We start from the raw sequence: 25,761 nt of genomic DNA, 5'->3' as shown, positions 1-25,761 counted from the left end.
GTCTCTCCACGACCAGGATTGTTCTTGGCAAAATTTTCTACAAGAAGCGGTTTGCCATTGCCTTCTTCTGGGCAGTGCCCTTACAAGATGGTGACCCCAGCCATTATCAGTACTCTTCAGAGATTGTCTGCTTGGCGTCAGTGGTCGCATAACTAGGACTTGTGATGTGCACCAGCTGCTCGTACGACCATCCACCACCTGCTCACATGGCTTCATGTGAACCTGAGTGGGTGACCTCGCAGGTGCTACACCTTGCCCAAGGACAACCAGCAGGGTAGTGGAAGGAGGAAGTGCCTTACACCTCCTTTGGTAGAGATGTACCTCCATCCTGCCACTCAAGCAGTACCTAAATGATAGAAAAATGGAGGGCTATGTTGGAGTGAAGGGTTAAATTGATTTTAGAGTAGTCTAAACTCATACCATACTACAGGTGTGCAGTAGAGAGCATCGGAACAAGCTACGTTACTGCATGATACAGAAACTGAACTGCAGAAGTTTTTAAGACTCTGCAACAGGTAGTCAAAACTTCCCAACACATCACTGGTACCAGCCACCCGTCGTAAAGGACATATATACAGAAAGGTGCTGGAAAAGGGCCAGTAACATTATGAAGGATCCACCCTTCCCCACTCATGGACTGTTTGTCCCACTCTCATCTGGAAAGAGGATATGTAGCATCTACGCCAGGACCACCAGACTAAAAAAACATTTCCTTTCCCTAAGCAGTAAGGCTGAGCAACACACTCACCCACAAACCCACCCGTCCACACCAACCATCACTACTTTATCATTTCCTGTTAGTTATCTACAGACACACCTGTGCCTTAGCACCATTTTATGGACCTACAATTAATCATTGTATATAAGCTATCATGGATTTACATTTATTGTGTTTTTATTACTATTTTGTTCTTTATCTTATTGTGTTTTTTGTGTTGTACTAGATTCAAGGTGCAATTATTTCATTCTCCTTTACACTTGTGTACTGAAAATGACATAAAACAATCTTGAATCTCGAATAAGGTTGACATAATGCTATGGGCCGAAGGGCCTGTGTTACACTGTAGTGTTCAGTTCTATTCTACCGTACTGTACAAGACATAAAAACTGCTATAAGTTGCAAAAATAAGTCCACAGTAAATATAAAGTGCAAAAGAATCATGCTGAGGTAATATTAATGGTTCATGGACCATTTAGAAATCTGATGGTAGAGGGGGAAGACACTGTTCTTGAACCATTGAATGTTTATCGTCAGGCTCCTGTACCTCCTCCTTTATGGTAGTATCGCGAAGAGGACATGTCTGGATGGAGAGCGTCCTTAATGATGGAGGCTGCCTTCTTGATGCATCACCTTTTGCAGATGTCATCGTTAGTGGGGAGGGTTGTCAGTCTGCAACTCTCTGAATCCACTAACAATCCTACACATTACAGCCTCCATACCAGTCATACTTCTGATACAACCACTCAGAATGCTCTCCACCGTCTATCTATAGCAATTTGCTTGAGTCTTTAGTGACTTTAAAAATCTCCTCAAACTCCAATATGCAGTGTGCCCTCTTTGTGTATTAATACTTAGGGCCCAGGATACATCATCCTCCAAGATGATGATGCTCAGTAACTTGAAGGTGCCCTCCTTTTCCACCACTGACCCCTCAATGAGGACTTGCCCTTCCTGAAGTCCACAAATAATTCCTAGGTCTTGCTGACGTTGAGTGCAAGGATGTTGCAACATCACTTAATCTGCTGATCTATCTCACTCCTTTATGCCTCATTTCAATATCTGAGATTCTGCAAATTTATTCATTGGCAGATTTATAAATGGCATTTGAGCTGTGCCTAACCACACAGTCATGAGCGTAGAGAAAGTAGATCAGTGGGCTAAGCATGCATCTTTGAGATGCACCTGTGTTGACTGACAGTGTGACGGAGATGTTATCCCTTTATTAAATCATTACCATAATTCCACACTAACTCAGAAGGAGAAACGCATTGCTCATCTGCCTTGTTCTCTGTGTTCTTAAGGCACAGTAGAACTCTTGGTTTCTGCTCCATAATCCTCGACTCCCTCTCCATCTCCATCATGATGACACAACCATGGCAAACAAGAGAAGTCAAAGCCAACAAAAAAGCCAAAGAGAGGGCATATAATAGAGCAAAAATTAGTGGGAAGCTTTTAAAGATTAACAAAAGGCAACTAAAAAAGTCATTAAGAAGATAAAGATGGAATATGAAAGTAAGCTAGCCAATAATATTAAAGAGGATAGATACCAAAAGTTTCTTCAGATACATTAAGTGTATAAGAGAAGCGAGAGTGGATATTGGACCGCTGGAAAATGATGCTGAAGAGGGACAACAAAATAGTGGACAACCTGAACAAGTATTTTGCATCAGTCTTCACTGTGGAAGACACTAGCAGTATATTGGAAGTTCCAGGTGTCAGGGGGGCATGAAATGTGTGAAGTTACTACAACTAGACAGAAGGTTCTTGGGAAACTGCAAGGTAGATAACATCTAGACCAGACGGTGTACACTCCAGAGTTCTGGAAGACGTGGCTGAAGAGATTATGGAGGCATTAATAATAATCTTTCAAGAGTCACTAGAATCTAGAATGGTTCTGGAAGACTGGAAAATTGCAAACGTCACTCCACTCTTCAAGAAGGTAGAGAAGCAGAAGAAAGGGAGCTATAGACCAGTTAATCTGACTTCAGTGGAGGGAAGATGTTGCAGTCAATTATTAAAGATGAGGTCCCAGGGTACTTGGAGGCACACGATAAAATAGGGTGTAGTCAGCATGGTTTCCTTAAGGGAAAATCCGGTCTGACAAATCTGTTGGAATTCTTTGAAGAATTAACAAGCAGGATGGACAAAGGAGAATCGGTTGATGCTATGTACTTGGATTTTCAGAAGGCCTTTAATGATGTGTCACACATGAGGCTGCTTAACAAGCTGTGAGCCGATGGTATTACAGGAAAAATTCTAGCAAGGATAAAGCAGTGGCTGACTGGGAAGAAGCAAAGAATGGGAATAAAGGGAGTCTTTTCTGACTGGCTGTGGTTGACTAGTGGTGTTCCACAGGGGTCTGTGTTGGGACCAATTCTTTTTACGTTATATGTCAATGGTTTGGATGATGGAATTGATGACTTTGTTGCAAAGTTTGCAGATGATATGAAGATAGCTGGAGGGGCAGGTAGTTTTGAGGAAGTAGAGAGGCTACAGAAGGATTTAGACAGATTAGGAGAATGAGCAAAGAAATGGCAGATGAAATATGGTGTCAGGAAGTATATGGTCATGCACTTTGGTAGAAGAAGTGAAATGGTTCACTATTTTCTAAATGGAGAGAAAATACAAAAAAAACTGAGATGCAAAAGGACTTGGGAGTCCTTGTGCAGGATTCCCTAAAGGTTAATTTACAGGTTGAGTCTGTGGTGAGGAAGGCAAATGCAATGTTCTCATTTCAAGAGGACTAGAATATAAAAGCAAGGATGTAATGTTGAAACTTTGTAAAGCACTGATGAGGCTTCACTTGGAGTATTGTGAGCAGTTTTGGTCCCTTATCTTAGAAAGGATGTGCTGAAACTGGAGAGGGTTCAAAGGAAGTTCACAAAAATGATTCCAGGATTGAATGGCTTGTCAGCTGAAGAGTGTCTGATGGCTGTGGGCCTGTATTCACTAGAATTCAGAAGAATGAGGGTTGACTTCATTGAAACCTATCGAATGGTGAAAGGCCTTGATAGAGTGGATGTGGAGAGGATGTTTCCTAAGGTGGGAGAGTCTAAGACCACAGGACACAGCCTCAGAATAGAGGGGTGTCCTTTTAGAATGGAGATGAAGAGGAATTTCTTTAGCCAGAGGGTGGTGAATCTGTGGAATTCTTTGCCACAGGCATCTGTGGAGATCAAGTCTTTATGTATATTTAAGACGAGTTTGATAGATTTTTGACTGATCAGGCATGAAGGGATGCAGTGAGAAGGCAGGAGATTGGGGCTGAGAGGAAAATTGGATCAGCCATGTTGAAATGGCGGAGCAGAGAGATGGGCCAAATGGGTTAACTCTGCTCCTATATCTCATGGTCTTCTGGTCTTATCTCTCAGTATACCTGCCTGTTATACTCCTCATCTCATTTTATATTTACATAGTGTTCAATTAGTCACTAATTGTCTATTTAATTAATCAGATAACCTTGAAATAATTTATCTTAGTTATTGGTTTTAATCACAGGAAGGCAAAATTTCTAACTACAGAGAGAGTGTAAATATTGAAACACTTGGCAGCCAATCATAAGGCTGTGTTTTGAGCTCTCTCTCTCTCAACTCAACTCTTTCTCTCAACAACTCTGTCCCAGCTCTCTACCATCTCTCTCTCTCTCTCAACTCACTTTCTCTCAGCTCTCTCTCTCACTTGACTCTCGCTTAACCTCTCCCCCCATATCTTTCTCTCACTTAACTCTCTCTCTCTCTCACTTGACTCTCTCTACTCTGTCTCTCTCTCTAACTCTTTCTGTCAATCAGCTCTCAACTCTCTCTCTCTCTCAACTTTCTTTCTCTCACCCCCAAACCCCACCATCTCTACCTCTCCACTCACCCCCCTCCCCCCCCCATTCTGCTGTGGCACATTGACATAGTGCATTTGGGTATATTAAATACTGTGCAGTCAATAGCCAGAACCTCAGGAGAGTTCATGTCCAGGGGGACCTTGGCGCACATGTTGATAGCTCCCTGAAAGTGGTGACGCAGGCGATAGGATAGTGAGGTGGTTTGCCCTAAATAGGCTGAGGCATTTTGGGAGTTGTGATATTTTGTTGCAGCTGTACAAAGTATTCTTCAGCCTGCATTTGGAGTATTGTATACTGTTCTGGTCAGCACACTACAGGAAGGATGTGGTGACATTGGAAATAGTGCAGAAGAGATTCGGTACGATATTGACTGGAATAGAGAGCTGCAGTTATAAAGAGAGATTGGATAATTTGGGTTGATTCTCACTGGAACACAGGAGGTTGATGGGTGACCTTATTGAGGATCTTCGTTGGTCAGAGTCAACCATGGATGTTGTGTCCTTGTTGTCTACATGATATACAAGCCAGGGCAGTACGATATGGAGAGCAAGCTGTTTTCTGTGCAGCAGGCTCCCCCTCTCCACGTCGCTGATGAATCCAGAGGAATGGCAGAGACCAATACAGTTTGGCACCAGAGGTGTCGCTGAAGTTACCAGTCAGCATTGAACTCTACATGGCACTGCCTTAGGGACTCCTGCTCCAGGTTTTGCCTCAGAGTTCACTCCCAACTCCTTCCCATGAGTGGGTATATCTGCAAGGCACCAGAGGTTTGAGATCAGAGTTTCCTTTCTCCTAGCTGAGCTGCCAACCTTGGCTGACAATCCCCATCTGAGGTGACTGGTTTTAAGGTGCCTGTAACCTGCCTTTGCCCTTCCCCTGTCAGAAGTAATGGATCCACTGAGTTTAGTGGCTATGTCACACCTGAAGGCCAGGAGCTTGACTTAGTTGTCAGAAGCTATTTGAGACGCACACCATTGTGAGCATTTAATAGGTAGTGGGAAATATCCCCACCTCATCCCCCAGGTATAACAACTTTAAGTAACCAACCCGAAGGGTGACCTGATATAGGTTTGTAAAATTATGAGGAGCATGCATAGGGTAGATAATTTTCCTTGCTTTGGGGAGTCTGCAACTGGAGGGAATAGTTTTAGTGTGAGGAAGAGGAGTTTTGAGGAGATCTGAGGGGCAGGCTTTTCACACAGAGGGTGGTGTGTATATGAAAGGAGCTGCCAGAGGAAGTGTCTACAATGTGTAAAAATCATTTGGACAGGCACTTGGATGGGAAAGGACTAGAGGGATAGAGGACAAATGCAGACAAATGGGATTAGAGTCACAGTCGGCATGGACAAGATGGGCCGAAGGGCCTGTTTCTCCTCTGTACAACTCTATTTCACTGATTTGTTTAAAACTCTACAGTTTTTCTCTCTCTTGTGTGCCTTTAAATCTTTGTCATGCCAATTTTTAATGCCTTTTCTCTCTAACACTTACTCTGCTAATTGACTAAATTATCGTTACAATCATAAGCTTTGAAGTGAAGAAACTTTAAGTAGCCCGAATACAAATTGTAACAGGAGCTGGAAATTCAAATCAGAGTCAGCTTTATTATCACTGACATGCAGTATGACCTGAAATACAATTATGAAAAACACTTAGTAAGTGAGGCAGCTTTGTGGAGAGAAACAGAGTTCACCATTCAGTCACTAGACAATAGGCAATAGGTGCAGGAGTAGGCCATTCAGCCCTTCGAGCCAGCACCACCATTCACTGTGATCATCAGTCATGTTTAAACACATCACTCAGATAACAACACGAAGTGTAACCACTCTTTGTTTATCTCTGATTAGGTGAGAAACCTTACCAGTGTGATTTCAAGGACTGTGGACGAAGATTCTCCCGTTCAGATCAGCTGAAGCGACACCAGCGAAGACACACTGGTAAGAACATAGAATATGGAACAGTACAGCACCGTACAGGCCCTTCAGCCCACAATGTTGTGCTGAACTTTTAACCCACTCCGAGATCAATCAAACCATTCCCTCCTTCATTTTTCTTTCATTCATTTGCCCACCTAAGAGCCTTTTAAATTTTCCCATCGTATCTGCCTCCCTACCACCTCTGGCAGAACACTCCATGCACCTCCCTCTGTGTAAAAAAAACTACCTCTGATATCTTCCCTGTACTTTCTTCTAATCAGCATTATCAGCCATTTCCACCCTGGGAAAAAGTGTGTCTACACTTCTTATCAAATTATACATCCTATCAAGTCACCTCTCATCCACAGAGAAAAGCCCTAGATCACTCAACCCATTCTCATAAGACATGCTCTTTAATCCAGGCAGCATCCTGGTAAACCTCCTCTGTACCCTTCCTAAAGTTTTCACATTTACTTGGCACTGAAGTCTTTACGTACACTGAACTAAGCGCTACCAGGATGGAGGGATGGAGATATGTCTCTGCCAAAGGAGGTGTAAGGCACTCCTTCCCTCTACTAGCCTGCAGGTCACCCTTGGGCAAGGTGTAGCACCTGCTTCACCCCCAATCAGGGTCAACGTGAAGCCATGGGAGCAGGTGGTGGATGGTCGTATGAGCATATCACAAGTCCTGGTTATGCGACCACTGACGCCAGGCAGACATTCTCTGAAGAGTATTGATAATGGCTGGGGTCACCCGTCTTGAAAAGATGCTGCTCAGAAGAAGGCAATGACTTGTATGTTCTCCCTATGACGACTTGGTCATAATAAATGGTCTTGGCCCAAAACATCACCTCTTTACTCCTCTCCATAGACGCTGCCTGACCTGCTGAGCTCCTCCAGCATTTTGCGTGTGTTACTCTGGATTTCCAGCATTTGACAGAAACTCTTGTGTTTATTTCTTGGCTTTCCTCTGCGTTTCATCACACTTGCCAAAGACATGTCGACAGGCGAACATGTGTAGATGCGTGTCTGGAGAATCGGGAAGCGGAAACATGCACGTGAGAGAGGACAAGGTTCAGAGAAATCAGCAGGTGGATGTGATTGATGGGGTCACTCTGAGGGCTGGCACAGACTAGCCTCTTTTGATGTTGTACGGGGTAATGACTCGTTCTCCCTTACATTGACATGCAGAGGAGATGACAGGGAGAGAGGAAATTGCCACAGTATTAGGAGAGGGAAGAACACATACTTTGGAAATGATGTTAATGAGGAAACAAAATATTCTGGAAAACTGAGGCTGCAGATGGAGAAATCTGGGGGGACAGACAGTGTTCTGGACTTAGTGGGCAAGGAACTATTGACGTTTTGCCTGTACCAGGACTTTACACCTGAAACATCTACAATTCCTTCACCCTTTCACAGATGCTCCTTGACCCACAGAGTTCCTTCAGGAGACAGTTTTTCACTCTGCAAGATGCCTCTTTAGGCTATCAGACCATTGAAACCAGTTCATGTCACACAGACCCATAAGGGTACTTGCAGAAGCTATATATTCTCAATGGCCATTTTATTAGGTTTGCCTGTACACCTGCTCGTTAACGCAAATCTCTAATCGGCCAATCATGTGGCAGTAACTCAGTGCATAAAAGCACGCAGGCATGGTCAAAAGGTTCAGTTGTTGTTCAGACCAAACATCAGATTGGGGAGGATATGAGATCTAAGTGACTTTGACAGTGGAATGATAGTTGGTGCCAGACTGGGTGGTTTGAGTATGTCAGAAACATCTGATCTGCTTGGATTTTCATGCCAAACAGTGTTGAGAATTTACAGAGAATGGTGTGAAAAAAATCCAGTGAGCAGCAGTTCTGTGGGTGAAAAGCCTTGTTAATGAGAAAGGTCAGAGGAGAATGGCCAGATTGGTTCAAGCTGGAAGGCGATAGTAACTCAGATAGCCATGTGTTACAACAACGAAGTGCAGAAGGCCATCTCTGAACACACAACACGTTGAGCGTTGGGTGGGCCACAGCAGAAGCCCACGAGCAGACACTCAAAAGCCATTTTATAAGATACAGGAGAAACTTAATAAAATGGTCACTGAGTGTGTTACAGATGCTGCAAATCTGAAATAAAAATTTACCAGAGGCATCATTGGCAAGAGAATTAATGTTGAGAGAAACATGATCTGGAGCGAGGAGAGGAAAGGAAGGAGACTTGGAAAGAAACACAAGGGTAAATAACTAGAAGAAGAGGTTTGCATTAAAAGTTACACCAGGTTTGTGGAGATACATTTGCTGTTTAATGATAGAACTGTGCTGTGCTCTGCATTGCGTAATGTGGTGGTGAAAGCCAATTTTGCAGTGCGGTGATTAAGTTACTGAGTTGTGGGTTAAAATCTCTCCATTTAAATTAAACTTCAGCAGACACATTATAGTACTAGTGCAATCACTCAAGTCGAGTACGATGGTTTCCAAAGTGATTGTCTACAGGTGAGTCCTCAGGTGGCTGCAGAGGCGGATCGGGATCCACCTATTCTGGTTCAGTGTGGGCAAGGTTAAGTGGTGTCTGTGGTCAGTGGTTGGGTCTTTTGATTGTTCAGCCTCTCCTCTCGCACCTGCCGCGTGTTCTCTGCGGCACAACGGAAGTTGTTCTCATGTAGAACAGATCCCTCTTGAACAGATTTTCTCCAGGTGTATCTATGGGCTTGTACACATGATGGGCTGAATGGCCTTCCTTAGAAATTATTTTGTGGCTTCAGTGGAGCTGAACCTCAAAGCGGTGTGATGTTGCCATTATACACGATATGTGAGAACAACAAAACAGGAGGCGTTGGGATGGTACAACAGCATGGTGGTTTGCACAATGTTTTACAGTACTAGTGGCCTGGGATCATTTCCCGCCGCTGTCTGTAAGGAATTTCTACATTCTCTCCATGACTGCATGGGGGATTCCTCTGGGTGCTCCTGTTTCCTCCCAAAGTCCTAAGACGTACCGGATGGTAGGGTAATTAGTCATTGTAAATTACCCTGTGACTAGGCTCGGATTAAATCAGGAGATTGTTTGCTGGCATTGCTTGAAGTTTCAGAAGGACCTATTCCACGCTGTGTCTCCATAAATAAAATAAATTTGGCCCGTCGTGTTGATTCCCAGGAAATGATCCAATTAGTCCCATTTCCCCCTTTTCTTTGCCCTCTTTCTCCCTGTGACTTCACGTGTACACATCAACACAAGAGATTCTGCAGATACGTAAACATGAGGAATTCTGCAGATGCTGGAAATTTAAGCAACACACATCAAAGTTGCTGGTGAACGCAGCGGGCCAGGCAGCATCTCTAGGAAGAGGTACAGTCGACGTTTCGGGCCGTCAAAGGGTCTCGGCCCGAAACGTCGACTGTACCTCTTCCTAGAGGTGCTGCCTGGCCTGCTGCGTTCACCAGATTCTGCAGATGCTGGAAATCCACAGCAGCGCACACAAAATGCTGGAGGAACTCAACAGGTCAGGCAGCATCTGTGGAGAGAAACGGAGTCAACGTCTCAGGCTGACACCCTTCTTCAGGACACCTCTCTTGTCATTCGATTTGCCGCTAAGCTACACTGAGTGCCTTTGGGATGTGGGAGGAAAGCAGTCATGCGAACTGCACACAGGAAGCACCCGTTCCCAGGAGCTGTGAGGAACCAGCACTTACAGTGTAGATCAACTGGAGAGGCAAGCGTAGGAACGTCGTTAGAATTAATTTAACTTGGACAAGTATGCGGTGTTGCAGGGGCAGGGATTACGTAGTAAATGGTAGGTCCCTGGAGACTGTTGTAGAACAGAGAGACCTAGGGAGCAGGAACATAATTCTTGAAAGTGTCGAGACAGGCAGATGGTAGTAGTGAACGGTGCAGTATCCTTGCTGTTCCTATTTGTGCACCCTTCTGGACCGAGATCACAAATGTTTCCAGGATTTGTTGGAGCCACTCTCCCAGTCCAGGTGTCACAGCTCCAAGTGTTCCTATCACCACTGAGATTACTCTGGCTTTAACCTTCCACGTCATTTCTACCTGCTCTTTCAAACCCTGGCATTTCTCCAGCTTCTCATATTCTAGATTCCCACGTCTATTACTATTTCTTTCTTCTGTTCCTTGTCTGGATGGTTGTCCAATCCTGCTTATCAGTCTATATTTGGAAGTCCCAAAGGATCTTAGCTCTGTCATTCTCCACGACCTTCTCAGGTGTTTCCCATTTAGACTTGGGAGTATCTGTCTACCGATTTATCAATCTATTTATATGAAATAAGGATCAAAAGTAGTGAGATTGTGTTGATGGGTTCATTATCTGTTCATAAATCTGATGGTGGTGGGGGAAAAGTAATTCCTAAAATGTTGAGTGTGTTTCTTCAGGCTCTTGTACTCCTCCCCGATGGTAGCTATGAGAAGAGGATATGTCCTGGATGATGGGAGTCCCTACTGATGGATGCCTTCCTTTCGTGGCATCGCCATTTGAAGACCTTCATAGTTGCTGGGGAGGCTAGTGTCCGTGAAGGAGCTGACTGAGTTTGCAACTTTGTGCAACAACGATTACAAGTATAATTAGATAGTGAGAACACACTTGGAGTATTGCGCACAGTGCTGATCTCCACACCTGTATTGTTCACAGTGCTGATCTCCACACCTGTATCGTGCACAGTGCTGGTCTCCACATAGAGTAGAGTATTCTGTACAGTGCTGGTCAGATGTCATTAAGCTGGGAAGGGTGCAGGAAAGATTTTTGAGGAAGTTACCAGGACTGGAGGGCTTGAGTTAAAATGAGAAGCTGGATAGGCTGGAACTGATTTCCCTGGACTATAGGAGGCTGAGGAGTGTTCGTGTAGAGGTTTATAAAATTATGAGGGGTGTAGATGAGGTGGACGGTCTCAGTCTTTTTCCTGTGTAGAGGAGTCTAAAGCTGGAGAACATGTATCTAAGGGGAAGAGGGGAAAGATTTAAGAGGAATGTGAGAGACAAGTGTTTCACACAGAGGGTGATGGGTATACGGAATGAGATGCCAATGGACACTGTACAGGCTGGCACAATTACAACATTTGAAAGACATTTAGGCAGGCAGGGGAATGGGAGAGGTATGGTGGTATATGGTTAAATACAGACAAATCTGATTAGCTGGGATAGATACTCGGGAGTGGCACATTAGTGTAACGGTTAGCATAATTCTATTACAGCGCCAGCGATCTGAGTTCAATTCTAGCCACTGACTGTATGGAGTTTTACGTTCTCTGCATGACTATGTGGATTTTCTCTGAGTGCTCCGGGTTTCTACCAATTCAAAGATATTGGTTAATAGGTTAATTGGTCACCTGGGTATAAATGGCGGCATGGGCTCGTTGGGCCAGAAGAGCCTGTTACAGTACTGTATCGCTAAATAAATAGATGTCATAGTTGGCATGAACGGGTTGGGCTGAAATGACTGTTTCTGTTCTGAATAACTGTGACTCCCTTTCTGCCAGTTTAGTACTACTCACCAGCTGTCAATAACAGGGAAACCAAACTTCTAAATGAAATGAGAAAAGAGAATGCCAGAAAATCTCAGCAAATCAGACAATATACACTCAGTGGCCATTTTATTGTGTACTTCTTGTACCTAATAAAGTGATCACTGAGTGTATGTTCATGGTCTTCTGCTGCTGTAGCCTATCCAATTAATTTTCGACGTGTTATGCATTCAGAGATGCTGTTCTGCACACCGGTGTTGTAACATACGGTTATCTGAGTTACTGTTGCCTTCCTGTCAGCTTGAACAAGTATGGTCATTCTCCTCTGACCTCTCTCATTAACAAAGCATTTCCACCCCCAGAACAGCCACTCGCTGGTGTTTTTTCTTTGTTTTCAGCACCATTCTCTTTAAACTTTAGAGACCGTGTATGAAAATCCCAGGAGATTAGCAGTTTCTGAGATATTCCAACCTCCCTGTCTGGCACCAATAATTATCCCATGGTCAAAGTTACTTTGATCACATTTCTTCCCCACTCTGATGTTTGGTCTGAACAACAGCTGAACCTCTTGGCCAAGTCTGCATGCTTTTATACATTGAGTTGCTGCCACATGATTGGCTGTTTAGATGTTTGCATTAACCAGCAGGTGTACAAGTGTACTTTATGAAGTGGCCACTGAGTGTTTGTGAAGAGAGGAACAGTGTTAATGTTTCAGGCCAATTCTGGTAATTGGGCTTCTGTGGAACAGTGTAAGAAGCCATGGTCAGAGTAGCGAGATGGAGAAGGGTCTTAAGGTTATGTCACCCTGCATCTGCTCTGCCCACTGTCTGGACAAGTTCTAAGAGAAGCATCCGATGACTAATCGGTTGCAGCCTCCAGTACTTACTGGATGTTAAGCTCTGGGGAACTGACTACAACTGGGAACATTAATTTTTTCTCTTTTACGGATATTCCCTGACCTACTGAGTGTTTCCTACACTTACTGTTTTAGAACATAGAACAGTACAACACAAGAAAAGGCCTTTCAGCCCACAATGTTGTGTTGAACCAATTAAAGTAGTAATCAAATGGCCAACTGAACTAATCTCTTCTGCCTACATAATGTCAGTATCCTGCCATAGACTACAAGAGATACACCCTATGCTCATTATATGCGTCTTCAGACAATGCGGATTCATTGTTATGCGTCGAACCTATTTCTACCAACTTCTCCTTATATGCGTCCAAAACTCACAGTTATGCAAGGCTGTTGGGACGAGAAGCACCGCTTTCCCGCCAATACAAGTCACCTGCGCCCGCCTCACAGTCTCACTCCCGCCAGTCTCGCATTGGTTTTGGCAGCGTGTGGATGTGCGATCTTGCGCTCTTAAACATTTGTTGTTATTACCTGCGGTGCACTGATTTTGTGCTTGAAATATTTAACTGCAGTACTGCAGATGCTGGAAATCTTGAGTGATAAACAGTCCTGATGAAGAGTCTCAGCCTGAAATGTTGACTACTTCCATCCATAGATGCTGTCCGACCTGCGGAGCTCCTTCAGCACATTGTGTGCCTGTATCCTTCCGTTTTTCCTCGCATTCATGTGCCTACCTAAACACCTCTTAAAAGTCTCCAATGTTTCTGCCTCTATCTCCACCCCAGGTAGTGTATTCCAGACACCCACCACTCTCCGTGTAAAAAAAACTTGCCCCTCACATCTCATTTGAAATTCCTCCCTCTCACCTTAAATGAATGCGTTCTGGCATTAGACCTTTCAACTCTGGGAAAAGATACTGTCTGTCTACTCTGTCTACACCTCACATAGTCTTATAACCCTCTATCAGATCTTTCCTCAGACTCTGCTGCTCCAGAGAAACCAACCCAAGTTTCTCCAATATCTTTTTACAGCACATGCCCTCTAATCCAGGCAGCTTCCTGGTAAACTTCACCTGAACCCTCTCCAAAGCCTCGACATCCTTCCTATAATGCGGCGACCAGAAATGTATGTAATACCCCAGAATTCATTTCCTATTTCAAAGGTTCAGTGGCTCATTCAATATCAGAGAATGTATACAGGATACAACCTGAAATTTGTACTCTTCACAGACATCCACAAAACAAGAAACTCCAAAGAATGAATGATAGAAACATTGAAGCTCTGAAATCCCCTTCCCCCACCCTTCGTACGAGCAGTAGCAAAAACATCAACCCCCTCCCCTCCCACTCATGCCAGCAGAAGCGCCAATCCCCCCCACCATGTAAGCAACAGCAGAAGCCCCCCCCCAAAGAGACTTTGATTCCCATTCCCTCAACTTTGAGAGTCATTGAGTAAATAGAACATGGAAACCTGTCCTCCTGCCTAAGTAGCTCATGCCAGCCAATATGCTCATCTAAATTAATCCTCCTTTTGTCCTCATTTGGCCCGTATCCCTATTTGTGTAGCTGTCTGATTATTCGCCGTCCTGGCACAGGCAGACACTGCAATTGATACGTGCTCAGGAACACGCTGCCACAGACTGAGCGAGCTAGGTCTTTTCTGTTTGGCGTGAAGGAGTATGAGAGGTGACTTGACAGAGATGTACGAGATGATGGGAGGTATAAATCGAGCAGATAGCCAGGGATTTTTTTTTTCAGGGCAGAAATGGCTATTTCAATGGGGCATAATTTTAAGGTGGCTGGAGAAAAATATAGGGGGGATGTCAGAGGTAAGTCTTCTACACCAGAGAGTACATGGAATGTCTGCCAGGGTGGGGGCCGAGGCAGATAAATTAGGGACACAAGAAACTGTTAATAGGAACATGGATGATAGGGAAATGGAGGATTTATGGAGGAGAGAAGGGTTTGATTGATGTTAAAAGTTTGGCACAACATCGTGGGCCGTAGGGCCCATACTGTGCGCTAATGCACTCATGATTTTTTGCTATTCATTTCCTTCTGTAAGCTCTGAATGAGTCAGGAACTGGCAGAAATCCCTCCGAGTCATGCAGAGAGCCAACGCTCACCACACCACACTTCTGCCCCACTGTTATAAAATTATTGAACAGTCCCATAGTATGATAAAATGGACTCCTGACTTCACAATCTACCATGTTATGGCCTTGCACCTTATTGTCTGACTACACTGCACTTTCTCTGTAACTGTAACACTTTATTCCGCATTCTGTTATTGTTTTCCCTTGTAATGAAGTGATCTCTATGCGTGGCGTGCAAAACAACAAATTTCAGTGTACCTTGGCACATGTAGCAATAAGAAACCAATTTACCAGTGAACAACGTCATCCTGGAGTTCAATCCATAGTTCTTCCCAGGGGCGGTGCATGATAGCACGATCATGAGCACTTGTTACCAATGGCAGTGTATGTGTCCAGACTCTTGTGCAAGAACACTATCCTAAGCACGCGATTCTGCAGGTGCTGGAAATCTTGAGCAACACACATGAAATGCTAGAGGAACAGCAGGCCAGGCAGCATCTATGGAGGGGAATAACCAATCAACATTTTGGGCCGAGAACCTTCATTAGGACTGAAATAAAAGGTGGGCAAGGGGATGAAGTATTTCCCCTTCCTTTCCAGTCCTAATTAAAGGACTTGGCCCAAAATGTCAACTGTTTATTCCCCTCTTCCATAGATACTGTCTAACTTGCTGAATTCCTTCAAGAACATTATCGTGTCTTTACTCTGATAGAGAACCTGCCTGTTACTGGCATTGACTCTACATTCAGCAAACCCTCTTATACTGTGTGTCTGTGTGTGATTGTGGTGACCTAATTCAAATCATTTTGCTCTTTGTTCTCCTGTAGGGGTAAAGCCATTCCAGTGTAAAACTTGTCAGCGTAAATTCTCTCGCTCTGACCACTTAAAGACTCACACCCGAACTCATACAGGTAAAACAAGTGCGTAAACAATTTTTTTTGACTTTTACTTTCTTAATCGCAGACTTTAATGTTTTAACAGCTAATATTTGTCTGCCGCTTTTGTAATACTTGAACCCTTTGAGCACTATATGTTCATTTTGGACCTAAAATGTTTAACCTTATTAAATTTAAAAAAAAGGTTTTAGTGAGGTTTCTTTCGAGTTTTACCACCAATTGATTCCCTCTATTTTCCCCGCAGGAGCTGCTGGTCGAAACGCAGCCTCCTTGAACTGGGAGGGCAGGATGGTTGGGGCTGCACCTTCTCCATGACCACCATCAATGCCTCTCCATGAAGGGCCATCATGGAAGGCCGAATGTAGCAGGGGTTGAAACAGACGCGCTAGTTTTGGTTTTCTTCAACACCTCTTCCCGACTGCCCCTCTCCCACTTCACCCCAATTTAGCCCCTCTCCACATCTCCCTCAACTGTGCACTCAGTAGAAAACCCTTTGGAAACCAAGTCAAATTCTAAGACTAGAACATGGCCTCGAACAGAGGTCAGTTGTAGGATTCTGGTCCTAAATACCGCACATGGCAATCTGTTCCCTAACCAATTTAAAAACTATAAATAATAATAATGCTTGACCTCATCTGTTGATCAGACCCACCACTACCCTAATGAGTGTGGGGACTGATTTTCTAAGTAATAGAAGCTCTCCCTGTCAATATGTATCTCTGTCTGCAAGGACACTTTCTACCTACCACAGATCAAGGAACTAAATGCTTGGCATGTTGAAAGACTCGGGAATCCCTTTGAGTCTGTAGAAAGGAGGTGGTAGTTAAGACACCTGAGTACCCCACCCCACATACTGGGTAAACCTCTTCCCAGTGCCCAGTGGGAGTTCTCCACCTTTACCCATCTGTAGTGCTTGGCATTTTTATAGAAATGGCATTAAATGACCACATGACCATATGACATAGGAACACAATTAGGCCATTCAGCCCATTGAGTCTTCTCTGCTATTCCATCATGGCTGATATATCTCTCTCAACCCCGTTCTCCTGCCTTCTCCCTGTGACGTTTGTACCCTTATTAATCAAGAACCTATCAACCTCCACTTCAAATATACCCAATGATTTAGCCTCCACAGCCATCTGTGGCAATGGATTCCACAGATTCACCACCCCCTGGCTAAAGAAACTCCTCCTCATCTCTAATGTAAAGGGACTTCCATGTATTCTGAGGTTGTATCCTCTGGCCGATTCTCCACTATAGGAAACATCCTCTCCATCCACTCTATCAAGGCCTTTCAATATACGATAGGTTTCTGAGCTCCAAATGGTAGGACTGAACTCCATTAAGAAGCCCACCGGCAGTGCCCTAGAGTACAACTGACCAACCTAATCCAGGTTACTGGATCTCCAAGTGACCATGGGAGGTAGGTTTCGTACTTCTAGGGCCTATTGGAAACACCCATGATTACCAAGAAATCTTACTCACCATCTGCAACCTTCCGAGAATTCATCTAAGGAATCGAAAGTTATTTTTAATTTTTTTCCTAATTCTTCTGGGAATTTCAACATTGTTTCGAGTAAATTGTGCTTCTGGCTTTTTTACTCTAAAGTAACATAGTTCTCAAAGGGTTAAATTCTGCTCTAGCCTCTTGCGTCATTAATTAATGCAAAATATTAAATCTGTTTAATATGGTAAATTTGACTTGCTTTTTTCTTGACAGCGATTTAATGTAAGCATGTATAAATTATTTAGCTTTTGTTTAATATGTAAAACCTAAAGTGAGTATACAGCAGGACTTTTAAAGTTACATGGTTTATGGGCAGCCTGACTATGATCTTCTAACATAAAGTAATATAATAGTTGCCCTAAGACACAGGGAGCAGGGTCCTTGGGATGTCATACTCAATGTTGGGAAAAGATGCAACACCAATTTTACACTCAGACCAACTTTAATCTCCATTGAACTCAGTATCAGACAGGATGTATTCACCAATATTGCACCCAATTCCATGGGCATTTGGCTAACCCAAATAGTTAAATATTGCACCATCTCTCCCCAAACTTTCTGTAACACACAGTTAAAAAGAAAATCAATGGATATTACTTGTAATCATGTCTTAGAGTCATAGACCACTACAGCACAGAAATAGGCTCTTTGGCCCATCTAGTCTAAACTATTAATCTGCCTAGTCCCATCAACCTGCACCCAGAACATAGCCCTCCATCCCACTCCCACCCCGCTACCTCCAAATGTCTCTTAACTGTTGAAATTGAACTCGAATCTACCACTTCCACTGGCAGATCATACCATATTCTCACCATCCCTGAATGAAGAAGCTCCTCCTCAAGTTCCCCTTAGACAGTTCACCTTTCACCCTTAACATATGACCTCTGGTTCTGGTGGAAAAAGCCTGTTTGAATTTTACCCTATCTATACCCCTCATAAGTTTGTATACCTCCATTAAAACTCCCCTCATTCCCCTACGCTCAAGGGAGTAAAGTCCTAACCTATAACTCACGTTCTCAAGACATGGCAACATCCTTGTCTTTGTAAGAAAGCTTGAGATGTATATTAATTTCCCTCACTCCATTTTAATAGAGGTCCAATCCATTTTAAAATAGTATCTAGGCAAACAGGCAGTGGAATTACAGTGTTATGGTGTCATAGATTCATAGCGCCTGACACCCAGAAACAAGTCTTTCAGTCCAATTGGTCCACGCTGAACAAGATTCCTATCTACACTAATCCCATATGCATGTGTTTGGCCCCTAGCCTTAACTGTGGCTTTCCCATTCATGTCCCTGTCCAAGTTCATTTTAATTGATCTTAATAGAGCTGTGGAGTAGCACAGCAATAGCACAACACTATTACAGCACTAGTGACCCAGGTTCAATTCCATCGCTGTTCGTAAGGAGTTTGTAATTTCACCCCATGACTATGGGGGTCCTCCCACATTCCAAAGGCATAAGGGTTCACAGGTTAATTAGTCACTTGGGTGTAATTGTGCAGCACAGCATCACTGGGCTGGAAGAGTTTTTTACCGTGTTGTATCTTAAAGTAACATAAGTATGCTGCCTTCCCCAATCACTTCCTCTGGCAACTCTTTCCATATTCTGACCATCCACTGGGTGAAAATGTTGCCTCTGAAATTCCTATTAAATCTCTCCGATTTTTCTTCTTTTTTCTTTGAATATGGTTCAATGTTCTTCTTTGTTCCGTGGCTGTCTGTGGGGAAGACAAATCTCAGGGTTGTATACTGCATACATTGATAATAAATATACTTTGAATCTCACTCTAAACCTATTTCCCCCTAGTTCTTGATTCCCCAATCCTGGGAAAAAGACAGTGCACATTCACTTATAAACACTCTCATGTTTTTAACTCTTCCATAAGATCCTCCTCCTCACCTCATTCTCCCATGCTCCAGTGAATAAAGTTCCAACTTTATGTTGCCTACAATAATTTCCTTGCCTGAAGATGTTGCACAATAGACTATCCAGGAAATACTAAGCTTATACAAGGACATGACCCATCCAGTCAAATTTTCTCCCACATCTTAACATGACTCAACACTCATTCCATGAGTGTCTGTATCTCTCTGAAACTGAATAACTCTCTTTCTAGTGCAAGAGGAAGCCATAGTCTTGGAAAAGTGGCGCTTTTCTTTGATCTGACATTCTTTTGTCTCAACACCACAGTGAGACAAGACCCTAGTGTAGAGGAGAAGGAGATTGATGTTGTTCCTGACATATTAGTATCTGACAACTGTGTCTTAATGTGGTTAATGCTCCATTCCCCAACAATTACAGATTAGATTAGTTTTATTTGTCATGTATATATTGAAATATATCCTGAAATGAATGCATCATTTGTGTTGATGACCAACACGGTCCAGTGTGGCCATGCTTTTGGCGGCAAATAGCAAGCCCACAACCTTCCAGCATGATTCATACAGCTTTTTTTGAATGTGAGAGGAAACCGGAACACCCAGAGGAACTCTTTATGGCTAAGGAGAGAACATCAAAACTCCTTGCAGACAACGGTGGGAATTGAACCTTGATCTTCCAATTGCTGGCGCTGTAAAGCGTAACACTAACCACTATGCTACTTTGCATCCCTCTTCAATACAAAGTTCAAAGTTCAAAGTAAATTTATCATCAAAGTATACATATGTCCCCATATAAGACCATAGATATAGGAGGAAAATCAGGCCATTTAGCCCATCGAGTCTGCTCCCCCATTTCATCATGGCTGATCTGTTTTCTGTTATGACTTCCCACTACCTGAAATATTTTAATTTTCAAGCTTTTATTAAGTTGAAGTAGCTGCCTTCCTATAAAACTTTTCATTTGTAGAAGTGATTTGATTTTTTTTCAGATATAAAGAAATGACCTTCAGACATAGGAGTAAAATTAGGTCGCTTTGCCCATTGAATCTTCTCCACCATGGCTAATTTATTATCCCTCTCTTTCAATAAGATCACATCTTTCTCCTGTGATATAGCGAGCATAGGCACAACCTGCTCATGTGCCATACATAAGACCTTAAGAGATAGGAGCAGAATTAAGTTATTTGGCCCATCGAGTCTGGTCCGCCATTTGATCACGGCTGATTTATTATCCTTTTCAATTCCATTCTGCTGCCTGCTGCCCATGACCTTTGACACTCTCACTAATCAAGAATCTATCACCCTCCACTTTAAATATACCCAATGACTTGGCCGCCACAGGAGTCTGTGGCAATGAATTCCACAGTTTCAGCATCATCATCACCATTATGTGCCGTGTCAATGGGACTAGCTCAAGTAGGCATCTTGGTTAGCATGGAGAGGTTGGGCCGAATGGCTGTTTCCCTACTGAGTGGCTCCATGGCTCTGGGACACTGTGCCTTAAACTGAGCAGCAAACAGTTTAATGGAGGAACTCTGCAGGCTGAGGAGCATCTGTGGGAGAGAACGTCATCATCGACATTCTGGGTTGAAGACTGGCATGCAACATGAAATGGTAAAAATTCCTTTTCCTGCTCAGATACCACTCGACCTGCTGAGTTCCTCCAGCAAATTGTATGTTGCTCCAGATTCCGGCATCTGCAGTCTCTTGAATCTCAGTATGTTATATTGGCTTCCCTTAAGTGGACAACCTCAGATAATCAGCCTCTTGACTCAGTTTCTCCATTCTCAATGTGTCAAAACTCTTTGCTATTTGAGCACCTCTACCCAATCTGCCTTTATGACCTCTGCTCTGATAACAATCTCCCCCTGCTCTTCCAGGTGAAGCTCCCCACCCCTGGTACCACCCCAAAAGATTTCTCCAACCTCCTCCCTGAGACCTTGACTCTGCTTCAGTGAACCGAATCAAACTTCCTACATACAGTATTCCATCTGGGTAGCCTCCAACCTGATATCATGAACTTGATTTCTCTAACTTCCAGTAATTTCTTTCCCCTCCCCCTTCTCTTTTTTCCATTCTGGGCTCCCTCTTACCCCTTCCTTCCTCCTCAACAGTCCATCACCTCCCACTGGTGCCCTCCTCCTTCCCTTTCTCTCATGGGCAACTCTCTTTTCCTATCAGATTCTTTCTTGTTCAGCCCTTTACCTTTCCCACCTATCACCTCCCAGCTTTTTGCATCATCCCACCCTCCTTCCTCCTTGCCTGATTTCAGCTATCACCTACCAGCTTCTCCTCTTTCCCTTCCCCCACCTTCTTATTCTGGCTTCATCCCCCTGCCTTTTACTGTCCTGATGAAGGGTCTCGGCCTGAAACATTGGCAATTAATTCCTCTCCATAGATGCTGCCTGACCTGCTGAGTTCTTCTAGCATTTTGCATGTCTTCTTCTGCTTCTTGGGCCCTCAGCTCCCAGTGGAGCGTAGGTCACTGATAACCTCCTGTCTCCATTGTCCAACATTGTTGACGTGGTTGGTGTTCATCAACATTTTTGTCATCCATTGCATCCACTGTCCAGGGGAGCGGCCTATGCAGTTTCACCAGAATCCTGTTGGCTGGCTTTGCCCGTTCCCACCTCTCACAACAGGGACTTGAGGTTGCACTTTGAGAGGCGCATTTTGTGTGTGCTTCTCTGGATTTCTAGCATTTGTGGAATCTATACCAGCCTTGTTTCGATTGTTAGTGTGCTGAATGTGCAATGCTCACCCATTTCCAGGAGTTTATCTTGAAAAACAGCATTGAATGTAGTTTAGAGAAAGGGGAAGCGTGAGTCATGCACCTAGAATTCTGAGTTACAAGAACAGGCCCTCTTAGATGAATATGTTTAGATTGGAGGGCAGAGTGAGTAGGCAAGATAATGCAAAAATTTAAAATTCTGTGTGTAGGCGTAATCAGTGGGCCATTATCTGTTTAAAACACCTTATTTGTGCCACTCCTACTTCCAAACCTTATCCCTGCCTTGACTCCCACATTCTCTACTCCATAATTGGCATCTCTCCGACTCTCTGCTCTCCTGATCCTAGTTCATGAACTTCGCTCACCGACCCTCTGCTTCCCAGTCCCCTCTGGATTAAGGTAATCAAACCTGTAAATGCCCACAAGAAAATGAATACTATGATAATAAATTTACTTCGAACTTTGATTTTACAATTCCCGTGTTTTATAATCCCACCCCTCCCCCCATGTTCTCATCACATCCCTCTATATCTCTGTGATCTTTGACCATAAGACTACAAAACATGGAACAGAATCAGGCCATTTGGCCCATCGAGTCTGCTCTGCCATTCTATCAAGGCTGATTTATATTACCTCTCAACTCCATTCTCCAACCTGGTTCCTGTAACTGTTGCAACCTTCACTAATCAGGAACCTATCAACCTCTGCTTTAAATGACTTGGCCTCCATGGCTGGCTGTGGCAATGAATTCCATAGATGCACCATCCTCTGGCTAAAGAAATTCCTCCTCATTTCTGTTCTAAAGGGATGTCCTCCTGTTCTGAGGATGTGTACTCTTCCGAGACTCTCGCACTATTGGAACCATCCTCCCTCTGTCCACTCTATCTAGGCCTTTCAATATTTGGTAAGTTTCAATGAGTTCCTGCTGTCCCATTCTTCTAAATTCCAGTGAGTGCAGGCCCAGAGCCATCAAATGCTCCTCATACGCTAATCCTTTCATTTCTGGGATCATTCTCGTGAACCTCTCCAATGTCATCACATCCCTTCTTAGATGAGCGCCCCAAAACTGCTCGCAATAGTCCAGATGTGGTTGTGACCTTCAGCACCAGGTTGCTAGTGAGGCATCACTCAATCAGATGTTCTACCTCACTCCCTTATGCTGACTCATCACCACCCACCTACCTCCCCGCTCACCTGTCAGCCGGTACTCCTCCTCCCACCCCACACGATTCTGGCTTCTTTCCCCTTTCTTTCCAGTCCTGATGGAGGGCCTCAGCCTGAAATGTCACCTGTTTATTCCTCTCCATAAACGCTACCTGACATGCTGAGTTCCTACACCATTTTGCCTGTGTTACTCTAGATTTCCAACATCTGCAGAATCTCTTTCTTCCTCCCCCTTGTCAAAAGTTACAGATCCAGAGAGGGTGGGGACAACCTCCCAAGAGGCAGCACATAAATTGACTAACTTCAAAAAGTCCTGCCTTTCTGAATCAGAGAAAAATATTCTAGAATGGAGCTACACTCTAATAAATCTAATCCTTAATAAATTATGCTTTGGCGTAATCAATGACTGTAGATTTTCTTTGTTGGCAACATATTCAAAGTTCATTGGAGCTGCTGTTTTTAACAGGTGAAAAGCCCTTTAGCTGTAGGTGGCCGAACTGTCAGAAGAAGTTTGCGAGGTCCGACGAGCTGGTTCGCCACCATAACATGCACCAGAGAAACCTGACCAAGCTACAGCTCGCCCTCTGAGCGGTGACCGGGACTCCACCGCGCAGAAAGGTGACGGCGCACTGCTGGCCTCTCCTCTCCAACCCTCCCACCCCCCCGAGCCCCCCGAGCCCCCCGAGCCCCCGGAGCCCCCCGAGCCCCAATGCCAACTCTCAAATGTTCAGCAGCTAACGCGGCAGAACCGACGCCCGGATCCCGGTGGGCGCCCCCTTCCTCCCGTTTGCCGCGTGGAATCTGCCGTTGGAGGCTGAGCGGCCTGACACTCCGGCCTCCCGAGTGCCCCACCTCGCCACGTTCCCGCCCTTCTCCACTACCCCCCGACGCCTTCACAGGACGTTCAGAAAGCACGCACTTTCTGGAATACCTTGTGGAATGTAACGTGTAGTTGTACTCGGGAGATTTTGAAGGACTCCATGCCAACGAGAGCGTTAGAAGAAGCACGTGACCGTCGTTTGCAGAAACCAGTAGCGAGACACTGTACATAGAGCTTCGGTGGTGCAGCGCCGCACCACTCTGCTTCTCTGTAAATATTGTAAATATAGGGAGCGGTTACAATTGAATACTACTGTATTTTGTTTCTCTTTTTAACTCTGAAACCCAAATCCATCCCATGTAACATGTAGCCACTGGATGTAAGTTAAAACTAGCGGGCATTGCCGATGGACGTTTGATCTATTGTGTAGATTCATTTTAGCTGGGATAATCGCATTTGAGATGAGTTTTGACTAGATCCAATAAGAGAGGTTGACGAGCGGTGTTCTGTAAGGACTCTGCTTTGAAATTATACACTATATAATGAGAAGCCATGCTGGCGATGTGGCTGTTGTGTTACCAAACAATAAAAGAAGCAGGCTGTGCCACAAACTACCATTAACCTCTTTTAAAAAAAAGTAACTTAATGACTTTCAGAATCTTCAAGTATATATGAAGAGAAATGTTGTAGTGTGATGATTGTACTGTATCCAAATTTCTTTGTTCACTTATTTACTATTACCGGTTGGAAATTATTATGTATATATCTGATAATGTATTGCTGTGCCTAAAATGGGAGAGTTATTAAAAGTAGAGAATAAACAGGAGAATTAGGTACGTCACAGGCTTGGCTTCTTTGCTTTTACTTTGCATGAGACTGAAAATCTGTCAACAGTGTCTCAACACGCTTCTCACCCAATACCCTCTCCTTGTTCTCCAGGGAGGTTTTCATATGAGTCAGAATCAGGTTTAATATCACTGCCATATATCGTGAAATGTTTTGTGGTAGCAGTACAAAATAATTTTAAAAACCTATAAATTACAGTAAGAAATTTATTTTTTTAAATTAAATAAATAGTGCTAAAAGAGCAAGATGAATATTGAGTGGTGTTCATTGTCCATTCGGAAATCTGATGGCGGAAGGGAAGAACTGCTCCTGAAACACTGAGTGTCTTCAGGCTCCAGTGCCTCCTCCGTGATGGTAGCAATGAGAAGAGGGCATGTTCTGGGTGATGTGGGTCTTTAATGACACATACGGGGGAAGGCAATGACCATCTAGCAGTGATTATAGTCATCTGCCAGTCTTTAAACCGAATGGTATTCTATTTAACTAATTAACACAAGCACTGATTATTGCTGAGCTCCATTGCCACCATCTCCTGCGTTCAGCTTGCTGCACCCAGGCTGAATCTGCAACAGAACGGAACTGCCTGTTCTTTAGGAAAGTTGGACGATGAACGTTGCACATCAGGAACTCCCGCGCTTACGTAACGTATGTCACTTCATAATGGTGGCCAAAGGTAAGTGAGGAAACGGGACATGGACAATATTTAAGAAATAGACTTGCATTTATATATAACCATTCACAACCACAGAATCCACCAAAATGCTTTTCTACTAAAGACATATTTCTGAAATAATAAAAGAAACAAGGCAGAGTCAAAGGCAATAAGGACAAAGCTGGGTTGAATTCTCTGGAGCTGGGAAGACTGAGGGGAGATCTGATAGAGGTTTATAAGATTATGAGAGGCACAGACCAAGTAGACAGACAGTATCTTTTTCCAAGAGTTGAGATGTCTAATACCAGAGGCTATGTTTTTAAGGTGAGAGGGGGTAAGTTCAAAAGAGATATGAGGGGCAAATGTTTTGCATGGAAAGTG

At 43.9% G+C, this 25,761-nt stretch overlaps 1 protein-coding gene across 4 annotated transcripts in view; it reads left to right on the top strand.

Annotated features, from left to right (window-relative positions):
* The window catches only part of wt1b (WT1 transcription factor b), a 151,243-nt gene extending 126,296 nt beyond the window's left edge, over window positions 1–24,947 (top strand). Inside the window, exons 6-8 of one of the 4 annotated variants that reach the window (XM_063061640.1) lie at window positions 6,398–6,487; window positions 15,710–15,793; window positions 23,529–24,947. In XM_063061640.1, coding sequence (XP_062917710.1) covers window positions 6,398–6,487; window positions 15,710–15,793; window positions 23,529–23,650 — 296 coding nt within the window. In that variant the 3' untranslated portion in view covers window positions 23,651–24,947. The other 3 variants (XM_063061639.1, XM_063061643.1, XM_063061642.1) reach the window with 3 other exon arrangements.
* The last annotated feature ends 814 nt before the right edge of the window (window positions 24,948–25,761 follow it).

The sequence above is a fragment of the Mobula hypostoma genome, chromosome 11 (genome assembly GCF_963921235.1).
Source record: "Mobula hypostoma chromosome 11, sMobHyp1.1, whole genome shotgun sequence".
NCBI classification, from domain to species: Eukaryota; Metazoa; Chordata; class Chondrichthyes; order Myliobatiformes; family Myliobatidae; genus Mobula; species Mobula hypostoma.
Note: the sequence above shows the minus strand (reverse complement) of the source record. Positions and strands in the feature narration are given on the sequence as shown.